The sequence below is a fragment of the Chrysemys picta genome, chromosome 10 (genome assembly GCF_011386835.1).
Source record: "Chrysemys picta bellii isolate R12L10 chromosome 10, ASM1138683v2, whole genome shotgun sequence".
NCBI classification, from domain to species: domain Eukaryota; kingdom Metazoa; phylum Chordata; order Testudines; family Emydidae; genus Chrysemys; species Chrysemys picta.
Window position 1 is genome coordinate 56,262,958 of NC_088800.1, and position 18,361 is coordinate 56,281,318.

The 18,361-nt window shown below is 54.6% G+C and overlaps 1 protein-coding gene and 1 long non-coding RNA gene across 3 annotated transcripts; both read right to left on the reverse strand.

Annotated features, from left to right (window-relative positions):
* Nucleotides 1-842: 842 nt before the first annotated feature.
* Nucleotides 843-8,099, reverse strand: LOC135974025 (uncharacterized). Of its 2 annotated transcripts, XR_010591137.1 has the most exons (3): nucleotides 7,416-8,099; nucleotides 6,915-7,010; nucleotides 843-6,084 (listed from the first exon to the last, which is right to left on the reverse strand). It is a non-coding gene; the product is annotated as an uncharacterized LOC135974025 (long non-coding RNA). The 2 variants fall into 2 exon arrangements; XR_010591136.1 differs by lacking the exon at nucleotides 7,416-8,099 and having other exon boundaries at nucleotides 6,915-7,185.
* A 2,958-nt stretch (nucleotides 8,100-11,057) lies between these two features.
* On the reverse strand, nucleotides 11,058-17,194 carry LOC135973803 (fibrinogen-like protein 1-like protein). Its single transcript, XM_065558731.1, has 3 exons — nucleotides 17,042-17,194; nucleotides 14,363-14,473; nucleotides 11,058-12,987 (listed from the first exon to the last, which is right to left on the reverse strand). The coding sequence occupies exon 3, from the start codon at nucleotides 12,741-12,743 to the stop codon at nucleotides 12,312-12,314; it is 432 nt and encodes a 143-aa protein (XP_065414803.1). The 5' UTR covers nucleotides 12,744-12,987; nucleotides 14,363-14,473; nucleotides 17,042-17,194; the 3' UTR covers nucleotides 11,058-12,311.
* Between the last annotated feature and the right edge of the window lie 1,167 nt (nucleotides 17,195-18,361).

The following is an 18,361-nucleotide window of genomic DNA, read 5'->3' on the forward strand; positions in this document are numbered from 1 at the left end:
GGTCACATTCTAGGCCCTGAGTTATACAGGAGGGGCGACTAGATGCACAGAATGGTCCTTTCTGACCTGAACCTCTATCAATCGCTACATTTTCTGCTGCTAGGAAGAGAACTCTGGACCTATTTTCTCTCATTCACTTTCAGTCGGAATAATTTCAATCCAGGCCAAAGGATTTCCTCTTCCATTGTGTCTTCAGCACCTTTGGGAGCAACCAGTTACTGTTACCCACAGGTTACCAGTTTCAACCTGTCCCAGGGTGAGATGGCCAGGAAAGGGGTTGGAGCTCAACTGCACCTAGCCCAGGTGATGCAGCTCCCAAGGGTGAAGGGAATAAGTGTGGGGGTCACGTGACAAGACGCAGCCTGTGACTAGGACCCAGGCCTGCTGAGAGATAGAAGGGCAGCCTGTGCTCAGCCAGGAGAGAGACCCCAAGGGAAGCAGGCATGGGAGGGGCTTGGAGCGTCCTTTAAAGGTCAGGGACAAGCTGGGAAGGGGCCAGGCTGAGCACTAAGGACCAGGCCCTAGAAGGGAAAGACAGGGCAGTTTAGGAGATGGGGCAGATAGTCCAGTTGGTTTCAGCTCCCAGGACCAGACACCCAGAGGTGAAGGTGATTGTCGGGGCTTCTGTCCTTCTTCCCCAGTGTAGATTTGATAGTGGAGAAGACTGATGCCGTAAGGGTAGGGTGACCAGACGTCCCGATTTTATCGGGACTGTCCCGATATTTCCTTGTTTGTCCTGCGTCCCGACCGACGTGCGGTCGTGTTGCCAGCACAGAGTGCCCGAGGACAGCAACAGTGGGTTCGTTGCCCGGTGTGCTTCGCGCCAATAAACACACCAGGGGGAGAAGCAAACAAAGTTTATTTGGGATCCCAAAGCGGTGCAAGGAGACTGGCAAGTCTCAAATCAAGCACATTAACAGGAACAGTTTTTCTTCTTTTATACATTTTGCAGTTAAGCCTCACCCCCCCCTTTCCCCTTTAGCCCGCCCTTTCTCCCCCCCATTCCTCCCTCTACCCCTCCCGTCCCTGGTAATAGTTAAGTCATTCTTGGCAGCTATAAGCCTAGCTTGTTAGTAACTTCTTTAAACCGTTATCTTGTCCTTTTTCCCTTCAGCCAGAAACATGCAGGCCTCATTATTACTGCTTGAGCAGGGGGTTGCACACAGATAACTGGTTGCTTACATATTCCAATTGCACCTGGCTTTTGAGGTTGATTAGAGTTTAAACATGGAAGGATAGAGTTTGGTTCACTTAGGCCTAGTGCAGGAAGGCTTCATTGACACTTTGTGGCCTTTCACCCTCCCGAGTTACCTAGGGTGATGCCTAGTGACGTCAACAACTCCCTCCTTTGAGAATACTCAACAAGCTTTTGGCTGAGTTTTCTCATATTCTGTGGACAAGATATGATTGAGTGCTATGAAGCTGGGGTTTTCAATGAGAGGGTATGCCGGGATTTTTGAGGAACGGGGGGGCACAAAGCTTACGGAGGAGCATCTTAAAACAAGCAATCAGGAGGAGGGTGACCAGGCACAGTACCACACCGGTGAGGAGGAGACGCACAAGGCCACTGCCCAGTCCTCCTAGGTTGGGCAACCAACTTCAAAGGGAATCGAAAACTGTGGGTTTCCTTTCCTGGGCCTTCCACTGCTTGAAAGCCTGTTTGGCCGACAGGACGTGCTTGTTAATGTCCTGTGAGTTTTCCGGGACCTAAGTACAACATTCATTCGCAATAAAGGCACACACCCCGCCCTGGGAGGCTAAAACATAATTTAAGGCCTGTCTGTTTTTCAGGGACAGCAACCGGAGCTGGTATAGCTCTGAGTTAAGGCTCTTCTCTATGGCCAAGGTTTCATTGGCGAATGTGGTGAGAAACACAGAGAGCCTGCGATAAAATTGGGTTAGTCGTCCCACCCCATGGGATGGGAGGAGGATTATACCCAACCTGTCTCCTTCCTTAATGGGCTCTGAGGTGGCATACAAAGATTTACGCTGCCTGGGGCAGCCAGGGGTTGTCCCTTAATGCATACTGGGATTTAATGGTACAGTTTTGTCACAAGGGGGTACCCGAGGTATTTCTTCCCCTACTGAACCATCCCCAACAGATATCTGACCAATTTTGGGGGACCACCCTCCAGGGTAACCCTGCTGCGTGGTGCGGGACTTGGGAGCATACCTAGCAGTTAGAGAGGTTAAACTCTTGGGCAAAGCAAACCTTCAAGGACTTATATGTGTTTGTTTCCAAGTTAGTAGGGATCCCTTTCCAACCCACATGTGCCTGGAGGGAAATGGGAGGTAACGAAAGGAGTGTCCCTATGGCAAAGAGTACCACTGTGGCAGACCCTGGACCTGAACTCATGCTGGGCAGGTGACCCTAGGGCCTAACAATTACAATTCCCCAAATACCCACAAAATATCATTTACCAATAGTAGGCAGATTAAAAACAAAAGGACCAGGCCACCAGGTTAGGCCGGCCCTGAGAGAGTAAACACAACCAACGCTTAGAGTTTTCACGGGGAGTGCGCTGCGACTGTCCAAAGAGACCACAGGGCATTCCCAGCAGGCCTTATTGTCTTTTGAATAACAGTTTAAGTCTCAGGTCGTCGCTGGTAGTCTTTTTCCGTAGGCTGGACGGTCCACCGTTCAGGAGCGGGCACTGCCTTCAGACGGGAGTGATTGAATCCAGTTCTTGTGTCCCTTGACCTTTGCTGCTGTGTGGGAGACCAGCAGGACGGTGTGGGGTCCCTTCCACTTCTCTTGGAGAGGCTTGTCCTTCCAGGTCCAAATGAGAACGGAATCGCCTGGCTGCAAGGAATGGACAGGGGCATCCAGAGGGAGAGGCTGCAAATCTCTGGTATGCCTGTGGAGAGAACAGAGAACAGCAGACAGACAGCACATGTACTGAGATAAAAAGCCACACCCCATTTCCCACTCCCCTGCCAGAACCGGTGTACCGTTCATAGGCCATGCCCTTCCAAACATAATCTCGAAGGGACTGAGCCCTAACCTGCCCTTTGGGAGAGCACGCATGTGGAGCAAAACAAGGGGTAAGGCATCAGGCCATCCGCTGAATCGATCCACCAAGACGAAAAGGTATTTGAATCCTTGGGTCCAGGGGAACTCAGTAAAGTCTATTTGCCAAACCAGCCCCGGGCCTGGGGTAGGTTCCAGAGTGGCTGATGGCACTGACACTCCAGCTCGAGGGTTGTTCTTTTGGCAGACTAGACATTCAGCCTGTACCTGGGAGGCCAGGGGTCTAAGAGCCTCCCTGCCAGCGTATAATTCTTTGTTTCTTCACCAGGGTCAGTTCTTAATGTCTTTTGTAGTCAGGAATTCCTGGACTTTGTGGTTTCAATGAAGCAAGTGTTCCTTCTTCTCTTTTCCTGAAACAGTGTGGTTCAGCATCATACAGAGGAGAGGTTACTAGCACATCACCCTGTCTTTAAATAGGCTTATCATCAGTTGGAGAGTCCTCCCGAGGTGGAGGGGTCTTTTTACAGTGAGAAGCCTGGGTTCAGGTGGGCAGTCCTTGGTACTTCACAGCAGTGTTGGTGGTTAACAGGACTTGGAAAGGGCCTTTCCAGTGTGGAGCCAAAGCAGTTTTTCGTTGATGGACCTTACGTAGACTCAGTCTCCTTGTTTCAATGAATGGCAGGGCTGCTAGGGTCTTTGGGTAGCACTTCTTTTATCTGTGAGAAAAGAAACCTAACACATTTCATTAATGCCTGACAGTGTTTTGCAGATCTCATAGTTGCTTGGGCACATTCAGGCCCCCCCTTTTCTTGGCTGTCGGCCAAGTCTTAGCTCTGGGCAGTGTCCTTGGATGGTGCCAGCATCTTATCTTTGGACTGAGCTTGCTAGCTATATTTTTTCCCTCAGTTAACTCGTTCTGTTCTTTTTCCTTCTCTCCTTCTTGGCTTCTTTTAACTTACAAAGGAAACTTCCACTCTTCACTCATACACCTTTTCCCAACAATGAACACATACACATTGTCATTATGCACCCTTCCAGTAAAATAACTTCTATACAGAGCTTTGGAGCAACAAACCAGGACGAGCACACCCACTTTTGAGGAGTCCAACAAAGTTCACGAGGCTCACAGTGGCTTTAAGGCAAGGGATGAGACCCACAGCGGCAATTAACAAGTCATCCACATATTGCAGGAGGAGGACCCTGTCCTCATTGTCCCGCTCCTCCAAGTCTCTGGCCAGGGCCTGGCCGAAAAGGGTGGGGGAATTTTTAAATCCCTGGGCCAACACTGTCCAGCAAAGCTGCTTTTTAACCCTCCTTTTGTCTTCCCACTTGCTCCACTCTGGGGCTTGCATGTCTGAGGGCTCAATTGCAAGGGTCATTATCCAGGTATTCTCTGGGGGTAAGGTGAGGTTTATTTCATCTTGGGTGAAATGCAGGGTGGCTCCTAAGCAACAAAGCAGGTCCCGTCCCAGTAGAGGTGTTGGACAATCGGGGAGGAAAACCAGTTTGTGAGATAGAGTTCTGTTTCCCAAAGCACATTCCGCTGGGGCATATACTGGGCACTTGGTTCCTTTCCCTGTGGCACCCACCACAGTGAGGGACTCTGACACAGGCAGCTGCAGAGGTTGGTTTACGGCTGTTCGTGCAGCTCCAGAGTCTATTAAAAAGTCTATGTCCGAATCTCCCACCCTCATGTTTACTCGGGGTTCCAGGGGCAGGATAGTCCGTCTCCCCTGACACTCCTATTCTTGATCCTCCGCTGCCATCATAGGGGTACCTTCCCTTTCGGGGCACTCATTTTTCCAATGTCCCTCCTTCCGGCATCTGGCACACTGGTTGCGACCCAGACACCTTTCCTGTGAGCCAGGGCGCCCACGTCCTCTCATTCCCTGGCCCCTTCCACCTTCCTGGAATTTTCCCCTGCCACCAGCCTGTACTGCTGCGACCATCATTTTCGCTTGCCTCTTTTCCTTTTCTTTAGACACAACCTGATTACGCTCCATCTCAGACAGCAGGGTCCACATAAGGACATTACAATCATCCCAGTCAGGGTTACAGCTAGCCAGGCACCCTTCAAAGACCGAGATAAACTTGCTTGGGTTCGTAGAGAATTCCCCTGCCTGTGCCTTAAAGGCTGCTAGGTCCACTGGGTTAAAAGGCACATGGGTGTAAACCTGCATAGTAGTGGCCTGATTCCTATCTGAGCCATGTCTGGACACCACGGTCTCAGTGATCAACGGATAAAATTCCACCGAGGGGGCAATCTCTGGGACCTGAGACACCTTGTCTTTATATGGTGGGGGTGTGATAGCCGAAGGGGACACCGGACCTGCCATTACAGCTGTGTGTGGGGGGGGTTCTGGGGACTAACAGTAGCTACTACCGAACCTGTCGGAGTCAAATTACACTTTTGCAAAATATCTAACCTATCTCTTAGCAACATAAACAACTGTACATACATATGTTCATTCCATTTACCCGTTTGCTGACAAAACAGAAATAATTGAAGGATCGTATTATAATTAAGTGATCCTTCCGGTGGCCACCTTACCTGGTCCTCTAGCTGATATTGAGGCCAGTCTACTGTACAGAACCTTTTCAGTTTACTTTTAACCAACGGATCCGATCCAAACACTTTCCAGTTCACCAGAATGCATTCCAAGGGTGTACACCTTACCCTGCCTGCCATACTTTGTCCCTGCCCCATAGGGAGACACTGGGCGTCCCCAGGTCATAACAGGTAGACACTGGGCGTTCCCAGGTCAAGACAGATAAAGTCCCCACTGGACTGTTCCTACCTTATCCAAGGGTCCGGTTCTGCACCGTCGCCCTATCCATGGGACCGGTTCCCCACCGTCGCCCGCAGCTGCTTCTCCACTACTCAAGCGCGTTGCACCGTTGTGCCCTCCGGGGTCGACCAAACCACGTCTCCGCCGAGGCCCCCGGTAAAGTCACCGGTGCGCGCTGGGCGTCGGTCGTTGCCGCAATCTGTCGACCTCCGAGAGGGGTCCGGGCAAGGCTAAATTTTAGCCTCGAGCCCCACGTTGGGCGCCAAAACTGTTGCCAGCACAGAGTGCCCGAGGACAGCAACAGTGGGTTCGTTGCCCGGTGTGCTTCGCGCCAATAAACACACCAGGGGGAGAAGCAAACAAAGTTTATTTGGGATCCCAAAGCGGTGCAAGGAGACTGGCAAGTCTCAAATCAAGCACATTAACAGGAACAGTTTTTCTTCTTTTATACATTTTGCAGTTAAGCCTGCGGGACCCGAGCGGGATGGGGGGGCTGGGGCCTGCTGCCCCCACTCCGGGGCCGCCGCGCGATAGCACCACCTGGGGAGCAGCCCAGACACGACTGACCAGGGGCTGGGCGCAGCGTGCGCGCTACTGGGTCCCCGCAGCAGGCCCAGGCTCGGGGGGTTCGGGGGCGCCAGAGCCGCAGCCGCCGAGCGCCATGGCCGCTTCCTCCCCCGCGGCAGTGGGAGCTGCAGCAGCGGCTGCTCCCGAGTCCCGCTGCCTGGGGGGGAGAACAGCCGCCGCCTGGCACCGCGGGCCGCCCCCCTCCTCTCCCTACCACCCAACTGAGTCCTGCCTGCTCGGGACCAGGCCGGACTCTTACTCTCCCCGGCCCTGCGCTTCCCCTGAGTCTCCCGGGCCTCCCTCCAGCGCGTGCGGAGGAAGGGGTTTTTTTGGCCCCGCCCCCCGCCTTGCTCCCCCCCCCCCCTGCGTCACCCTCCCCCTTCCGCCCCGCATCCCGATATTTGACTTGGGTGATCTGGTCACCCTACGTAAGGGGGAAGTGAGTTACCCCAAGGTCACCCAGTGAGTTTATATCATAAATGCATACTCGGAAGGATCCAATAGAAACATGGATTTTCCAGTCTCTTCTTTCTAGGAGTCCCCAGGGCTAAGGTAAAACCCCTGCTGCCCCTCCCCATTCTGCTCACCTCCAAGATGTGCTGGAGTTTGTCTGTGCTGGCGGGTGCTGTCAGCAGGATCGAGAGCTCGTCATCCATGTTCTCTGGGCAGGCCTTGCTCAGAGCCTGCCAGCGGAGGGAGACCAGGGGTCAGGAGCCTGCATTAGCACCGGTGTGCCATTGACCAGGAGCTGGCTGAGGTAAGCGCCGCCTGGCCGGAGCTCGCACCCAGAAACCCTGCCCCAGGTCGGAACCCCCTCCCACACCCAAATTCCCTCCCAGACCTCACACCCGGCACCCCAACCCCCTGCCCCAGGTCGGAACCCCCTCCTGTACCCTAATCCCTCCCAGACCCCACACCCCCACCCGCACCCCAATCCCCTACCCCAGCCCTGAGCCCCCTCCCGCACCCAAACTCCCTCCCAGAGTCCGCACCCCAACCCTCTGCCCCAGCCCAGATCCCCCTCTGGCACCCCAAACCCCTAATCTCCAGCCCAATCCCAGAGCCCGCATCCCCACCGGAGCCCTCACCCCTCCCTGCACTCCAACCCCCAGCTCCAGCCCAGTGAAAATGAGTGAGGGTGTGAGAGCGAGCGACTGAGGGAGGTGGGCTGGGCTGGAGTGAGTGGGGGTGGGGCCTTGGGGAAGGGCATGAAAGGGGTTGGGTCAAGGGCTTTTGGTTTTGTGCAAGTAGAAAGTTGGCAACTCTACTTAAGGACCTTTGAAAAGCAGCCTCCTTAGCACCGCTCCTGATACCAGGGGCCAAGGTGCCCCCGGACATGAGAACCACAATAGGCCAGAGCAAAACGCTGCGTTAGAAATCGGAGCTCAGGCTGCCAAGCGAACGATAGCTGACAGACAGGAGATGCAGGAATTAAGGTTGTGCCTTCAGCCAGCAACTGGTGTTCATCCGTTTGCACCACACACACACCTGTAGGCAGGGCCACTATTTCCTTGTCTGTCTGCCTGTTTAGCGTCTCTCGGTCCTTACTGTGCCCATCACCGTGGTGTCTGAGTGGCAAACCAAGGGTTTGACGTATGCATATGAAACTGCCTGACTGGAAGGACGTGGTTTGGTGTGGATCAGTGACTGCTGGGGCGATTGGTGGCAGAAGGCTCTGAGGGCCTGGCTCATTCCGACCTGGCTCATTCCAATGGCTTCTACAGCTGAGAGCAGCCCAGTCTCCTGCCTGGATCCGACGCAAACCAGGAAGTACAGGACCACGGTTAATAAGAGCAGCTCAAAAGATCATTTTCGCTGAGCCCAGCCCTGCACAGATTTCCAGCTGAGGTTTGCATTTTCAGCAAAAGTTCTTCTTGATTATTTTCTCCCAACCCCCTTCTGCCTCCATAATAGCCAGCCACCCCGTCAGTCGCATCCTGGGGCGCTCCAGGGACAGCGTATGTGCACGTCTGTATATATATGTATGTGTACATGTGTGTACATGTATGTGCACATGAGTGTGTGCACATGTGAGTGTGCGTGTGTATGTGTGTACATGTACCCCAGTCAGATGTATACATCTGGATTTCCTTTGAAAGAATTTTCAAATTGAGCTGATCAAGTGCAATGGCAAAGCACCCAATTCCTCTGCCCCCCAACTGCCTTCGCTGCTTTAACGTACAACCTGCTCTGCTGGCACCTCTGACTCCTGAAAGCCCTAACGCTCCAGGGGAGCAGGCCGTGCCCTGCCCTGCCCTGGCTGCCCCAGGTGTTACCTCGGAGGGAATCGTTCCAGATTCCAATGGGTGGCAGGTCCAGGGAAGAGCCTTATCTGGGGGAGGCTGTACCAGACCCGCCCGACCCAGGCAGGCTCCCAGGTACTCTCTGCTCGGGGCTGATAAGGCTTCTTAGCAGTTTCTCTCCAAACAAATTCCAGTTCAAGACACCTGAGAGCTCCACAGCAGGGCAGCATCCCCAGAGCGCAGCAGGGCGGGGGTTAGGGGGAGCAGTCGGTAGCAGCACCTGCCCCTCGTACGGCAGGAGCGAGAAGTGCCAGCCACGTGCTGCCTCCATCCCCAGAGGCCAGGTGAGAGTGAATTCCCACGTCCCCGCACGATTGGTTCCGTCACTCTTCTACACTTACATGGATTTCCAATGTCAATGTTTCTAACATCAGCTTTGCCAGCTCTCCTTACACCTTTGTCTGCTAGAGCAAAAACCTGAAATGCAGCTACCTCCTCCTGCTGGGTGACTATAGACCTTAATGACAGACCTCGGAACTGCTTAGTCAAGCTGACTAGCTGCAGCCCCCTCGGGTTGCCTGCTCGAAGGTGTGCTGGCCAGAGTCACTAGACTCTTGTCAAGGCTGCTTCCCCACTCTGAACTTTAGGGTACAAATGTGGGGGCCTGCATGAAAACTGCTAAGCTTAACTACCAGCTTAGATCTGGTCCACTGCCACCATTCCCAAGTGGATTCCCTTCCCTGGGAAGCCTTGAGAAACCTTTCACCAATTCCCTGGTGAATACAGATCCAACCCCCTTGGATCTAAAAACAAGGAGAAATTAACCATCCCCCTCCTTCCTCCCACCAACTCCTGGTGGATCAAGTTCCAAACCTCTTGGATCTTAAAACAAGGAGAAATCAATCAGGTTCTTAAAAAGAAGGCTTTTAATTAAAGAAAAAAGGTAAAAAACATCTCTGTAAAATCAGGATGGAAAATAACTTTACAGGGTAATCAAACTTAAAGAGCAATAGGCCAGAGCAAAACGCTGCGTTAGAAATCGGATTCAAAGTACAGCAAACAGAGTTAAACACTCTAGTAAAAGGTACATTTACATGTTGAGAAAACAAAGTAAAAACTAACACGCCTTGCCTGGCTGTTTACTTACAAGTTTGAAATATGAGAGACTTGTTCAGAAAGATGTGGAGAACCTGGATTGATGTCTGGTCCCTCTCAGTCCCAAGAGCGAATGACTTCCCAAACAAAGAGCACAAACAAAAGCCTTCCCCCCACCAAGATTTGAAAGTATCTTGTCCCCTTATTGGTCCTTTGGGTCAGGTGTCAGCCAGGTTATCCGAGCTTTACAGGTAAAAGGATTTTGGAGTCTATGGCCAGGAGGGATTTTATAGTACTGTACACAGGAGAGCTGTTACCCTTCCCTTTATAGTTATGACAACTCTGGTTATACAGTGCTCTGTATACATCTGTGAAGCAGGAGTGCTGAAACCCCAGTCACAGACGGGGTCCAGCCCCAGAGAGCGCCAGCCTGGCCCTGGGGGGTGGGGGTGGGAGGGCGACACGGAGAGCAGTTTGGTCCGATGGAGGGCACTGCTGCCAGGTGGCTTATGGGGAGGGGCGGGGGTGGGCTGTGGCATATGAAGAGTTCAGGTTGTTTTGGAAGGGGAGGGGTAGCCATGTTCAGGGGGGAGTTGGGGTGTGGGTGGGACCCCAAGTTGGGGGGAATAGTGCAGGGGAACCCTGGGTTTGGCAGGGAGCCCCCAGTCAGCAAAACGGCTAAGCGAGCTGGTTGCCCGGGACAGGCTGAGGATGTCCCCGCTTGCAGCGTCATGCTCCAGCCTGGCGAGGGATGGCTGGCTGGGGAGGGCACCAAGTGCAGCCTGCAATGGGCAGAGTGGGAGGTGCCAGCACAGACAGCGGAGATGGGAGGCAGGAAGGGGAGAGGTCAGTGACCTGGGCAGGGGGATCCCCCGCTCCCCCACTGCAAAACAGCACACCCCCACCTCACCACCAGCAACCGAGATGGAGGGGACAGCTTAGTGCACGGGGGGGCGGGGTCCCTGATACTCCCAACTGCAAAATAGCAACCCCCTCCCCCCTGTCTGCACCCCAGATGCTGAGGAGGGAGGAGGAAACCTTCCAGCTGCACCTCAGCGGCTCCCAGCTTCCCTCCCCCTGAAAACATCCCTCTTTCCAAACCTGCCCCCCAAACTCCCCCCTACGCACGCTCTCCACGCAGGCTCTGTCAGGAAGGCCAATTAGACAGGGCCTTGTGTCCTGGGGATGCACTGAAGGGCCATGGTCAGAAGGGGACTGGAAAGATGCAGTTTGTGGGGGGGGGCAATGCCCCTTCACATTCCCCCCATCTTCACCCCTGCCAGTGGACCAGCCAGGACTACGTCATGGCCCATCTTTGGGCTACAGCCCACGATTTGGGAGCCCTGCCCGAGGGTGAACTTCATCAAGCCCAGCTGACTTGTTCTTTAGCCTGTTCTTTCCCTGTTCGGGGGGGGGGGGGGGGGAGGGGGGTGCTCCTGCCCCTGGCTGTTAGCATTAATGGTGTTCAGCATCTGGTCACAATGAACTTTGATTGAAGTGAAGACTGAAGCCAAACAGGCAGGAAATGCTCAGAGATGCTCAGAGGACGTCAGCCTGACAGATAAATACACTGCTAGGAGCTGGATTATACCATGTTATGGGTGGAGTTAAAATCTCATTGACACAGCTGTGAGGATGCACTCTTCATTTAAGACAGCTGGAAGCAACAGGTAAGGGGGCCTCGTGTAGAACAAGCCATGATGGCGTGTGCCCAGAAATTAGCCCCAGGTGGGCAGAGGATGCCACCGAGTATCTGAGCTGGTGCGTGTGTGACAGAGACAAGCCGGGCAGTGCAGCCAGGATACGGAGGCAGAGCAGGAAAGCCGAGCAGAGCCTGTGAGCATGGTGTGATCTTGGGAGGAGCATAGAGAGCTTTTGGGCCAGGTGCTGGCTAAAGAGGCTTGGAGCTGAGAGCGGGGAGGCTAATCCCTGCTGTTGGTTCCTGCTGTGTTTGGAGAAGCAGGACTCTGTATGTTCCTTGTCAATAAACAAGACATCAAAAAATTACCAGACTCCCCTGCCAATTTCTGCTCCCCACTGGAACATCCCCAGGGCCCCAAACTTTGACTAGCCCCTTGGGTTGAAGAGGGACACCAATATCTTTATTGTGTGGTTTCGTTGCACGTCTATCTAATCTCAGTGGTTTATCAGCAACTAATCACTGTTGCAATGTTTTCTCATGTAATAACCATATTTATTAAAAACACAGAGGGCAGGTTTTTGAACCCAAACTCACCACTGCTAATACATGCAGGATTCAGATGTAAAGTCCTGGCTTTGAGTCATCCCCCATTTAAATGCTCAATGACAGTTGCTAGAAATCCAGTGTCATGATTCATTGATCACTAATGCCAAGGGGCAGTGGCAGGGCTGGGAGAAGCAGAGGTTAATGTGGGTCTAAAGTCGTAGTGAGTGACATGGCTTCCAGCGAGGCAGAGTGGAAGCGGGGGTCCAGTTATACACACCAATCACACTCTTCGTGTCATTCGAACGCACCAGCGGGGTCGGCTCTCAGCATTTATTCCAGGGGATTTACCGTGCAGAAGCCAACAGGGAAGGGGGTGAGCAGAGTGGAGGCATTGCAGGGACTGCACTGATTAGGTGGGGGATGGCGCGCCGTGTCTGATCTAATATTGTCTCCCCTTCTCAGCGGCGCCGGCTCCCAAGGAGGATGGGCTCCTCCTGCCGGACCCAGCACACGTCTGTTGGCTTAACCAGGGTGAGGGAAGACTTGCACTCCCCACTCTTACAGAACCCTGCCCAGTAGATGTAGCCTTTCCCATTGAGCAGGACGTTCTGACACTTGTCGTACCACCAGCCTCCATAGCTACTTGCGCAATTCCCACTGGCCTGGTCCTGATCCTTGTCAGTCGTGCTGAACTTCATGTTGTCGTGTATGCCCCCCAGGCCGGAGTGGTAGGTGGTGAGATAGTCCTCGCCGTCCCCAGAGTACCTGCCCAGCCTCAGCGGGTACCCGCTCGGCTCATCCTTGACACTGAAGATGTCGTACTCTGCGTAGCGGGTGTTGTTGGATTTGTCCTCCACCACAAAGCGGACCTTGTAGGTGTTCTGCCGCATGAGCAGGGACAGGTACTCGTTGCCCAGCCAGTAATCCTGCTGCACGTTCCCAAAGCCGTACTTGTAGGTGCTCCAGGACTCCAGGTGATCTCTGTGTTGTAAGAATTTCTCTGGACAACGGTCCAGCCTTTGCCTTCGGTGTCCATGTCACACCACACCACTCGAGGGGGAGAGCCTGCCGGCTGGATGACATGGACCCCGCTGGGACTGTCCCTGGGAATGTTGCTGCAGTCTTTGGGGAACCCTGAAATGCCACGAACATCAGGTTAAGGGGGCAGGTGGGGGTGGGGGAGTGAGCGCTAGCTAGCTCGATCAAATCAGCCTAGGGTAACTGGAGGCTGGGTTTTAGAGGCAGGTCCTGTGTATTTCACAATATTACAGCCACAGAATCCGCCCCGGCCATTCCTGGCCACAGAATCCGGCTCCAGATCTTACACTTTCATTTTACCAATAAAATAAAATAAGAATAGTTTCTTGCTCTGCTGGTTTTGAAGAAACCTTGAAGAGATGAATCAAGTATAAACCAAGGCTCTGTATCCTTCCTGAGTCCGTACTGCTGAAGAAATCATTTGGCGAGGGTGGGGGAGACGCTGCCAGATCCATCTCAGCGAATGTCAATTATGAAACCCATCAGTGACAATTTAAATGGGAGTTTTCAAAGAGCCTAAGGGAGTTTGACACCCGACTGTGATTGGAATTCAGTGGGATTTAGACACCCAACTCCCTGTGGTGCCTTTGAAAATTCCAGACATCCTATCGAGGGGCTTGTCTTTGGGGCGGAAATTGTCCCAAACTATCCTGGTAGAATGAGAGCACTGTGGTTGTACTGCCCCTCCCCTCCCCAGGATCCTCCCTCGAACCTGAGCCCCCCAGCTCCCCTACCCCCCAGACAATCCCCCTGTGTGCCCCTCCCCCATAGCTGAGCCGAGGGGGAGGAGCTGCTGAGCACTGCGGGGGCAGGGGCTCAGGGCCACCTCTGGAGCTGGCTCGGCCCCTGGCCTGCCTGGGCAAGCCCCTGAGCAGCTCCCAGAGCCGCTGGAGGTGTGGGGAGAAGGGAATGAAAACCGCTGACAAGGAGGAACTGGCTCTCCCTGCTGCCTGGACTCTGGGGGCAAGGCTTCTAGGCCTGAGCGAGAGATCCCCAGCTGTTAGCCGGGGCTAGCCCTAGTATAGGAGTTGGTGAGATGGAAGGGTAGAACTCCCAGCCAATTTTGGGGGGGTGCCTGGTTCTCACACGCTGCCCTGCGGTTGGCACCAGCGCTCTTCAGTCACTGCCGGCGGCTTGGCAGCCGTTACCGGAGAAAGGGATAACGAAGCTGTGTAAAGCAAACAGGCAGTCGAGCAGCACCTCCCCCACCCCGGCTGGCCCATTCCCAGGCGCTGGAGGCCTGCGAATGGGAGTAGTGGGCTCACTAGCGCAGGCCGGCCTTGCGATCCCTTTGGAGAACTCAGCGTTTCTTTGGGCCCAACGCTGGCGGGGGCGCGGGAAGGTGCATTCAGTGGATAAGTGGATCTAGGGGTGACCCCGGCATGGGGGAGAGGAGCAGAATCAGGCCCACGATGCCCTGATCTCGGATATGGCCAGATGATAGAAGCTCTCTGACGGGTTCTCTACTCACCCCTCTCGACCTTCTTGTGGGCCAGGGCCCCGTTGCCCTGCACGGGGGCTACGCAAAGGAGCGCCATCATGGACAGCGCAGACAGAAGCAGGAGAGAGCTGGACTGGAACCCTGCAGGGGACAGAAACCGCTGGACATGAGACCAGGAGAGAGTTTCACAAGTGCCTAAATCCCACTAGAAGTCACTGGGATTTAGGCACTTAAGTGACTTAACCACTCTTGAAAATGTTACCCTTAGACGCTAAGGCCAGAGTTTTCAGAGGGCTCAACTACTGGGCTAGATTTTCAGAAGAGCTCAGCTCCCAGGTAGGCACCGCAGGACATGGCTGGATGTTCAAAGGGGCTCAGCATGGGGGGGGTGGGCCCAAGTCTCTGGAGACGGGGTGAAGCCCACCATTCACCTCTCCCCCGGCCCGGCCACTGTCTCCATCTCTGCAGCCGGCCCGATTAGCACACAGCTGGAACCCAGCTGCATGGTAAAAACCATTCAAAGATTGCGGCTCCGATTGCCTGGCTCCCGGGTCCCGGGCGGGTCAGGGCCGGCTGGAGCGCTCCCTGTGGTGGGGAAGGAGCTGCCTCTTCTCTCCCCGCGCTGCACCGCTGCAAGGGGAGTGCTGCTCGGAGCAACCCCCTCTGTCCCAGCTCCCCCCGTCCACAGTCACTACCACCAGCCGAAGGGCAGTGCCCGCTCACCCATACAGAGACAGCAGCTGGGCAGCCTCCGGCAGGGCTCTGCCCCCCTCAGATTAGTGCCAGGTGAGAGGGGCCCAGGGCACAGAGCTGCTGTGTGCCCCACGCCAGGCATGCTGCCCCCTGCACTGCAGCCCAGCAGCCCAGAGGGGGACACGCTGCTGACACTGCAGCTGTTCTGTGGGCCCAGCTCAGGCCAGGCTTAAAGCGGGCAGAGTCGCCAGGGGCCACAGTCCTGGCCAAAAAGAGTTCAAAATGGAGCCGGATCCCTGAGGGGTGCACTGTAAGCGCTGCCCTAGCAAGGGCATGGCCATTTATTTCAGCCGGGATTAACATAGACACCCCTCCCCGTCCCCACACATGCTTTTCCCAGGCCACCTTCAGCACTCAGCACAGGGATTCACAATGACCTTGCTGGGATCAGCAGCCCAGAGCAATCCAGACTCTTGGACAGAAACCGGCTCATTCCCCCCCCCCCCCCCCCCAGGTATATCTATTCCGGCCCTGGTATTACATCTTGTGTAGCTACAGCCCACATAACGCAGAGCACGGCATATGCAGCCCCCAATGGTAAATAGGTTGAGAACCCTACAGCAGAGGCTCACATGTGAAGCTCCAGAGGTCCCAAGTTTGATTATAGCTGCTGCCGGCCCGTGACAGTTGCAAAATGGCAGCTTTTTGTGGGGTGGGGCGGGGTGGGGCGGGCAGGGTGTGTGTGTGTTTGTGTGTGTGTCAAACCAGAACAGGCTAAAGCCGCACTGGAGTCCGGCACCGTGCTTTCTCTCAGCCATCATTGTATTCATGTGGTGTTGCAAAGTTAGAAAGTCCACAACTAACCCCAAAAGTGACCGTGATACAAACGTGCAAATGAATTAGAGAGAGAGAGAGAGAACACCGTGTAAACGACACACCGAAACACACTGTTGCAATGGAAACACTTTGCCCAGACATGATCCCCAGACAGATTTAATTGAAAACACCTTCTTTTTGGAGCTGCCTGGACCCCAAATTCTTCAGACAATGTCACAGCCCAAGTAACTGTGACACGCTGCCAGCAATCTCTGGTATCCTTGTGAGAGAGAGGAGAGAGGCGTAACCCCATGGCAGGCAAAGGGTTAAAGCTTTAAAGGAGAAGGATTTCAGTGAGTCTGACAAGCCAGAACTACAATGTTTGGAACTGAAGTGAAATACCAATCTGGAGTCACTCATCCTTGAAAACACGCCTCCCCTTCTCCTGACGCCCCAGAGGAGCGGGGACGCTGCCAGCTAGCAGCCGTTCACACACTCTAATAGTCTAAGACACAGAGGGCCTGAGTTCGACCTGTGACCTTGGAAAACTCATTACACTGCACCAAACCTCAGTTTCCCCATTTTTAAAACATGGTTTATGCTAGTTCCTTTGTGTTCTAAAGTACTTTGGCCCCAATGCCCAAAGGTACCTGGGGCAGGGCGGAAGGATTCCTGCCTAGGGTCCAGCAGAGCACTGGGCAGGGGATCCCCGCTAGGCTCCTGGTACCCCATGGCCCCGGGGGCACTCTTTACTCACCAGGAGGCACTGCCAGACTCCTAGCTAGCCAGGCTCATGCTGCAGCATGCACTTGCTGGGGGAAATGCTGCTCTGTTTCAAAGGAAAAGCAGCATGTACCTCACTGCGCCCCCATCCCTTGTGCCTCAGCCAGGCAGGGTTGGGAAAGCAGAGGATGCACCAGGGCTCCCCTCCCCCTTGTGCACCTGCCCGGGCTGAGGGGCGGCACTGAGAGGAGTGCAGGCTGCCCCTCTCTATGTGGTAGTTACTGCGTCTGTCTGGGCACGTTCCTTCCTGTGCCCGGGCACTCAGGGCACATGGTGTCCCACAGGGGCCACGTAGCATGCCCTGCCACTGCACCTCCCCCACATGCCTACACCACCTGGGGCTTTGGTGCCCACCACCAGGCTCTGGCCCTACATCTCTAGGCTGTGTGAAATACTGGGCATTTCAATAAAACTCACCTATCCCGACGCTGCAGCTGAGCGGGCGAGTTAGCAACCTGAAGCGTCCCCCACTTCCACATCAGAAACCGGAGCCGGGGCTCCATGCCTTTATGGGGAAAGCGCCACTCCACACCCAGTTTATTTTGCTTTCTCAACTGCTGGCCTCAAGCCTGGTGTGTGGGCAGGGAGGGAGCCCGCACCGGAACGTCTGCCCATCCTTTATTTAGCGCAGATACCAGATTTCTTGGGCTCCCTCCTTCCTCGCCGAGAACGCCAACGTTTCTGAAGCCGGGCAGATGTGAGCCAGGGATTTAATTTCTCAGTGGGACTCTGCGGCATTACCGTATCATCGGCCTTCCAGACGAAGGACACACTAAATGGAGAGGATCAAGCCAGAGGAGATGGCAGGAACGGGGGTTGTGCAGAACGCGATGGGGGTGTAACGCTTGTGCCAGGTGGTATTGGCAGTGACAAGGACGAGAATCAGGATCTCGGGGTTCCTTTTAGCATTGCAAAGCAGAACCAGCTGGAGCGCCCCTCCCAGAAATCTGGGAAACTGACCAGCACGCCCCTAACAGGCAGCTGTTCCCCCGTCAGGAGCACTGAGTCTGAGTCTAACACAGGAGAACTTTTATTTAGAGGAGAAAGAAACGCAGCATGAACTGGGGAAACCATCACAAGAGTGACTCAGCAGTATGTGAACTGTGAGTGAAATGCCCACCCTACAATCTATTGGGCAGCAGCCCCTTGCCTCAGTTTCCCCGCTTGGGATGAGAGAGTCCAATGGACGAATGTCCCTTTGGCACACCCCTCCCATTTTCCCTCTGCTGTCCCCTTACCCAGTTTACGGGCGCAGCTCAGCAGAGTTTGAAAGTTCAGGGGAGGTTCGGGGGGCGGGGGGTTCGCCTCCAGCCCCAGGGAGAGAAGGGGTGGGCCAGGGATGCCTCTGCCTCTGCTCTGCACCGCTCCTGCTCCATGCTGCCATCTCTGCCTGGAGCTGCGATGCCATGCTGTGAGGGGCCTCCAGCCCAGAGTGAGTCCAGCTCTTAGTGACTTCCCTGGCTAGGGGGAACCTCGCTGCTGCTCCCCCCTGTACTGTCTTTCACCACAGCACCGGCTCTATGGTGCCCAGGCAAACCGGCTTCACAGTGTTTAGGGATCACTGAGAAGAAACCAGGACTTCCAGCAGAGTCCAGTCAGCTCTGCTTTTAAGCACTGGGCAGACCCAACGTTTTGTAGGCGCCTTTCACTAAACCCACACACCCGGTGGGAACCCCTCTCCTCAACCCCCTCGGACTTTCAGTTCCATTTGGTATCACTAACCCCTGCTTAGCACCT